The sequence below is a fragment of the Polistes canadensis genome, unplaced genomic scaffold (genome assembly GCF_001313835.1).
Source record: "Polistes canadensis isolate GaletaPanama2010 unplaced genomic scaffold, ASM131383v1 scaffold_288, whole genome shotgun sequence".
NCBI lineage: Eukaryota > Metazoa > Arthropoda > Insecta > Hymenoptera > Vespidae > Polistes > Polistes canadensis.
The window spans coordinates 70,047-77,325 of NW_014569835.1; the positions used below are offsets into that span (position 1 = coordinate 70,047).

At 29.2% G+C, this 7,279-nt stretch overlaps 1 protein-coding gene across 23 annotated transcripts in view; it reads right to left on the bottom strand.

Moving 5' to 3' along the window:
- Positions 1-7,279, bottom strand: part of LOC106791166 (voltage-dependent calcium channel type A subunit alpha-1) — a 79,967-nt gene that overhangs the window by 12,357 nt on the left and 60,331 nt on the right. For 12 of the 23 annotated variants that reach the window (XR_001382157.1, XM_014756627.1, XM_014756613.1 and 9 more), the window contains 2 exons: positions 3,319-3,530; positions 132-498 (listed from right to left, as the gene is read on the bottom strand). The exons of 4 other annotated variants lie outside the window; for them this stretch is intronic. Coding sequence is in view for 18 of the 19 variants with exons in the window: in XM_014756627.1 (XP_014612113.1) it covers positions 132-498; positions 3,319-3,530 (579 nt within the window). In the remaining variant the exon portion in view is untranslated. The remainder of the gene's footprint in view (positions 1-131; positions 499-3,318; positions 3,531-7,279) is intronic. 7 more of the 23 variants (XM_014756633.1, XM_014756625.1, XM_014756623.1 and 4 more) reach the window with 2 other exon arrangements.

Genomic DNA, 7,279 nt, shown 5'->3' on the forward strand with positions numbered 1-7,279 from the left:
TATATATATATATATATACACATATACATATATACATATGTATATAACTTGGTTTTAGAGAAGACAGAGAGAGAGAGAGAGAGAGATAGGGCTATTCGAAAAATCTGACTCGAAAATATGGGGAAATTTACTGCGGAATTGGATCGAGCCGAGACCTTGTGGTAACGGATCGAGGAGCGAGGTGCGTAGGTGGTCTGGTGTTGGTAGTACGAGGGTGGTCGGTGATCATGATGATGATGGTGATGGTGGTGGTGGTGGTGGTGATGGTCATAGTATTGATCATTGTCGGTATCGTAGTATTGGTCGTGATGGTGATGGTAGTAGTAGTCGTGATCCTGCTGGGAGGGCACCTCAGCCAGCAATGGCTCTAGCTCGGGGGCGCGATCCTCGCCATTAACTACGAGTACAACCCCAGACCCACCCCCTCCCTGGCTACTCTCTCCGCTGCTGCCTAGTATATCGTACTGGTGGGACATCTTCCAGTTCACCTTTTTGTTTCTGAAATTCACACACATTTATAGCTTTAATATATTTTTAATCAATATATGGACCGTTTATTTTGAAAATGATTTAAGTTCATTTTCTTCTTGTTTTGAGAAAATTACAAGTTTGCATATTAGTTAATTTCAAAATATTTATTAATTATATCAAATTTGACAATGTTTCTATTAATTTATCGATATGTAATTTGATTATAGACTAATTTAACTAAAATAATGTAGATTTACAGGCTGCAATTGGACTTACACCACTTTCAAAATTAGTCAATTGTTCAAATCGTTTAATTTCAGTTTTGAAAAATCAAATATCACTTCAAATATATTTCATATTAATCCAATTTTGTTTACAAATAATAGCAAGAAATAAAATAGAAGCAGAATTTTTTATTTTGAACAGTAATTATATTGATAAATTCAACATTATTAGTAGTATTTATTTATGCTCTTCATGTGGCAGTGTTTTTAAATATTTATGATGCACAGGAAGTATATAGTGTAATAACTGCTTGATATTTTTATATTTATTCGTAAGTAATAAGCATAGCATCGTGATACAAATGCACCAGGCGATTTTTTCAAATTTTGACTGGTCTTTCCGGACATGTAGGTGATCAATTTTAAGTCGTAAATTCTGTGTCTTTCATCAACATTTTATATAAAATAGTATATGGTGCACTTTTTCAAAACCTTATCCAACATATTTGCAACCAATTTACCTTTTTTTTTATTATTGTTTCTTGTTATCTGTTTTTTGATTGCGTTCTATAGGTTCTTCGTTGAAACGAAATTCTCTCATTTCATTTCATGTAAAATGAATTTATTATGTTGTTTACACTGTTTTATAATATCATAATATACACCACTTTCATAATGAATGGTTACGCAATTTCTTTTACCGGCCAATTTTAAATTGGATAAAGCATTGACATTTTGTAAGAAATTAAATACTAACTAGTTATAAATAGAAAGTTTATATTAAATTAAGTATAAATCACGTGATATCTCATTTTTTTTTAATAGACTTTCAAAATAAACGGTCCAATTATTACAATCGTATATATACACACGTTCTTAGTATTATTTATATTATTTATCGGAAATTGGGTATTTCTTTTTATTTAATATTATTGCGCGATCGATAATAAGATTAAGGGGTTACATGGGTTTACACCGAGAAAAAATAGCATATATTAAAGAATTTTTTTTTTCTATATAAAAAATGGAATTCTTATTCAAATTTTTTATAGCATTTAAGTTACATATTTAAAGAACATTTTCTGAAATTTTGGTTGAAAAATATTTCAAACTCAGCCATTGCGACGTCATTTCCGGTGACCCCATCGAAAAAAGGTGTTTTCGCATTGACAGCAGAATTCATAAACGGTAAGGGTTTTTCAGTTGAAAAAATAGGGTCTTTTAGTGAATACTTAAAACTAGAAACTGTGGACGAAGGAAAAAAAAATTGAAATTTGGAGTTTTGGCAATGTTTTTAGCAAAAACATTCAAAATTTGCTACAATTTGCACCACATTTTAGTTTCCTAAAATTCGATTTTAAGAAAAAAACAAAAATCCTTCGTCCAAGTCCTTGTCAATAGTATCACGAAGACGTGTAGCAAATTTCATCAAGATCGGTTAAATAGTTTTCGAGAAATTTTGACAACCGACTTTAGAAAAAGCATTTTGAGAAAAACGCATTTAAAGATTTGAGTGCTGGTAAAAGAGCCATTAAAGAGTGGAACTTCCCAAGGCCATCTTTAGAATTACTACTCCTATCGACTTCAAAGTTAAATACAATATTCTAGATGAGTTGTAGAATTTAAAAAGATAAAAAAAAAAATAATTTTTTTGAAAGTCCCATATCCATGTAACCCCTTAAAAGGATTCTATTGTATTTAATTTCCTGCGAAATTATATGTATTCTATGTTATATATTGGTAAAACTTGAAATCCATTAATGTGCACATTGTCTAGCTAATCTGCAGATTTACTGATTTTGAAATATCTTTACGCCAAACAACAATATAAGACAATCTCTTGATACTGGGCAGGCAAGGTTTTTAGAAAATTTCACTGCAAATTTCAATGTAACACGAATAACTGTGCTTTATTATTAATTAATATGATTTTATTCGAATACGAATAAATTCGAATGAATCATCCTTGATCATTATCAACATATTTATAAGAAATCTTGATTAATTGTTCCAATTAAAAATACCCAATTTATGATAACAGAAAATAAATATTTAATTAAACATAAATAAGTATCTTAGGGAATTTGGACATTCAAAAGAACTAGAATTTCGTTTTGACTAGTTGGGCGTTTCGTCCCTTTATTAGGACTTCTTCAGCAATTTAATTACTAAAGTTCAGCGTCTTTTTTATTTAAACAGACATACATTTTTTAAATATTCAAAACCCTTTGATGGTCTAGATTGAAACAGTTTTATTGAGTGTTCAAATATAACGGATCAAGAGATAACGAAGTGTAGATGTATAGGGTTTTGAATATTAAAAAAATGTATGGCTGCTTAAATAAAAAAGACGCTGAACTTTAGGGATTAAGGTAACATCTAATATTTTATAATGTATGGGTCTCATGTGTAATTCACAATATTAAAATAACAAAAAAAAATAAAATTTGCAGTTACTGAAGAAGTCCCAATAAAGGAACGAAACGTCCAACTAATCAAAACAAAGTTCTAGTTCTTTTGAATGTTCAAATTCCTTAAGATACCTATTTATTAATAATTTTATTTTTAGAGACGAGAGAAACAACTAATTGAATAGAATTAAACAAATAGACTTTTATTATACCTGATGCTACGCTGTCGTCTTTGCTCGGCGGCTGCTAGGGCCCCTAAGGTCCCTTCCTCCTCGTCACGGAAGTCCTTGTGTTGATCATGCTTCGTTTCCGTTGTGGGACGTATCACGGGTTCGAGGCTGTTCGCTCTACTTCCGGTTGTGTGGCTATTTCCGGTGTGGTTAACCACCGCCATGTCCATCAGGCAGTTGTAGAGGGTCGATTGCTAAATTCGAATGTGCGAAAAGCACATCGTTGTGGTCAGATCAGCTGATCGATAGATTTTTCGTTTCGACGATTTATGCTTTTTTTTTTTTTTTTTTATTCTCGATGATTATTATTTCTCTTGCGTAGTTATATCAACATGACGCATACAAAATGCATTACTATGTACAGGCACATACAGGCTTTTTTATTTGTTCTTTTTGTTCTCTCTTCGTATGCTTTGCTCCCGTTCGCGTGACACATCTTCGAGATTTGTTTGGGCCGATCGATTTTGGTTTAATCGATCGAAATACAAATAGAAAATAGTTCAAGAAAATAGAAAGAGTGACAGAGAGAGAAATAGAGAGAGAGAGAGAGGTCAAATATATATATACATGTATTATATATATCATAAAAAGGAGTTAGAAATCGATAGATACATGAATAGATAGATAGATAGATAGAAGAAATATAGATAATAGAAAGAGCATTCATTGGTGAATAGTAATAATAAAACGTCGATATAGAGAAAATTGTTTTGCAAAATCTCAATAAACGAGATGCCATGCGGATATATTGTTAAATGCAAACGCGACAGTGCGTTCAGTGTAAGAAATATTAAAATAATCGAGAGATATTATCTGAGAGAAAAATAGACAGAGAAAGAGAGACAAAGAGAGAGAGAGAGAGATAGAAAGATATATAGACAGAAACGCGTGTATAAAAAAAGAAACATTAGATCGGTGTCGTAATGAAAAGAATCGGTGATCAGTTAGTTTGTTGCGTGTTAATTTGGAAAGCCTGTATATGTTTGTCATGATTTCTCACTATTAGAAATGTTAATTTTTTTTTTTTTATTCTATTAAATTATGTGCGTTTTTTTTTTTTTAGCGTTGTTACGAGTAGGTATTATTACCATTTATGCGAGACATACAGAGAGAATTACATATTCGATGAGTTTGAAATGACACTGCATAAATGCAAATTATTAATAAGCATGCAACACCAATGAGAATTGGACGAATTGTCGACAAACATTTATTTATTCCTAAAGTTCGATCAATTTTACGATTGAATTATTAATTTATTGTATCGATTAAGATAGTCGAGTTCATGGAATATAATGTATGTCGATGATTCGTCATATTAATGTTGAACATTTACACATATGTACACGTAAACACGTAACACGACGACGAGTTACCATAAAATTGTCACGAACAAACACAACACGTTGGACGTTTAAATCCGATGTTGAATTATGCAAGCTGACGAATACAATCATTACAAATCGCAAGCTGACAAGAATTGTTGTTTACAAGTATTACGGACGTGAAAAGGATTTACTAAAAGGGATATTCATACTAATTAATATACAACTGATCGTTGATCTTACGATTGGATAATTAATTAAACAACATGCGATACGAATAAATCATACCATTTGCAATGCACTCGGTGTATCGTTTAACATCTTACTCGTTTGCGTACGCTTTTAGGAAAAATTTACTTCTTTTTTTAATTGTCCAAAATAATTATCAATGATTTTTTTTGTTCAATTTAAAAGCGTACGTAAGAATAAATTAATTGGATGCTCACGATCGTGCGAGTGCCGATTAAATGTAACTAATTCTACGTTTTTTTTTATTAATACCTCGATTCAAAAATAATAATAATAATTATTAAAAAAAAAAACATTATTTATATGCCCACACGGAGATGTTTGATTATCATCATCATCATCAGATAAGCTTCTTTCATTTGCGTAGATTACAATGATGACGATTAGGAAAAAACGATTTTGGTTGTTCACAGCTTTCTTCCTTTTCATCGTTTCCAAAATCAATATAATAAGTATTTTATGTGTTAGAGTTGGTGGGTGTAGTTTTCTTTTGTTTTTTGAGATTAAGATAGAAGATAGATAGATAGATAGATAGATAGGGAAAGAAAGATAGAAAGATAGATCTAACAACTACATAACATTATCTCATTAATAATTAATTGATACTATTTTTTTATTTAATTATGTTTGTGTGGTGTGAGTGAGTAAGTAAGTTAATAGTATTCGTGTTTATTAATAATACTGTATCAAAATATTCGATTAATTATTTATAATATAAAGCAATTGGACAAATTCGAGCATTACTATGAAAACTATCTACTTTGATTACAATAATCGAAATAATCTAAACAATCTAACAAGGATTAAACTCACTACTCTACTTTCCATTTAATGTTTTAACGAAAAGAAAAAAGAGATCTATAAGAAATTAGATAGAAATATATATTTAATTATCTATCTATATATATACGTAGAAAAGAAAACGAAAAATAAAACAAAAACGAACAATTAGTTAAGCCGAACGACAGGATCTAATTTTTCTAATACTATTTCAAATATTAAGAGCTCTAAACGGGTAATTAAATGCTTCCCGATAACTATTAGCATTATTTCTAATCTATCTAAAGGACAATTAAAAATTTAATAATAATAAAAAAAAAATCAAATCAAATTCAATATCTAATATTCGATCTAAAATCGATCTCATCTATCTTTGATAAAAATAAAAAGAGATAGATAGATAGATAGATAGATAAAATTCTAATGTAACAGGCGGCAAAAATAATATTATATTAATATTTATAGGTAATTTTACTCGAGGCAAAAGGCGAGAGCTCTATTTTTTTTTTCTTTTTTTTTTTACTTTCGATGACTAATTTTTGCTCGACATTTTTTGTAATTTCTTTTTCTTTTCTTATTTTTTTTTTTTCTTCTTTTTTTGAATCTAAAAGGATTTGACGTACTAATTTTTTACTTACACACACCTATGTCATATCGTATGGGGCCAAAGGATCGATTCACGTGGACACACATATTATGCGAACTCACGTGATTTCGACACGATCACTATGAAAATGATCACGCGTTTCGATTTTATATACATCATTTATAATAATAACATATATTTAATTGTATATGGTTTTGTTTCTTTTCAATTCGTAAGTAAAATTGTTAAGTATTTTTTTGATTTAATATAGAAATTCGATGGTTCGATGTATTTGTATAAAATCGAAACAATATCACAGACTATAGTTGATTATTCTAGGTATATATAAATATATATATATATATACATTGGTACATATGTATAATATATATACATATATATGTATAGTTATTAAAAAAGTAAACGTGCTATTATAAGAAAAGGATCTCTCTGAAAGGAAATACTAAATATCTAAGTTTCTATAATAAACTAATCTTAAAGATGCTATAGTAAGGATTATCGTCTAATACAATAAGTGTGTGCCTAAGAAAGAGAAGAAAGATCGACTTGTGTGATAAGTGTATTTTGACAAAAGCACAACCGTTGTTGTATCTTTTATTTTAAAACAATGATTTAATAACAAAATATACAGAAAAGAAAAATAAATTATTATATTGAGCAATGTATAAAAATGAATATTAATTAAAAATTATATATTGAAAATTGAAAATTAAATTATTATATATAAATGGAAAAAATAAAGATTTATCTTTTCTTCCAAGAAAAAAAAAAAAATGATTTCGAGTTGAATTATTTAAACAATATCAACGACAGTTGTGCCGTTTTTTCATTGGCGTGAAATTGTGACTGTCTACTATCAAATGAAAATAAAATACAAAACGTAAATGCATACGAATTGTATGGGTTTAAACGTAAATCGTGTTTAAGTGTTTAATATTGATTTGAGTGAGATAGAAATATATATTTATATATATATATATAT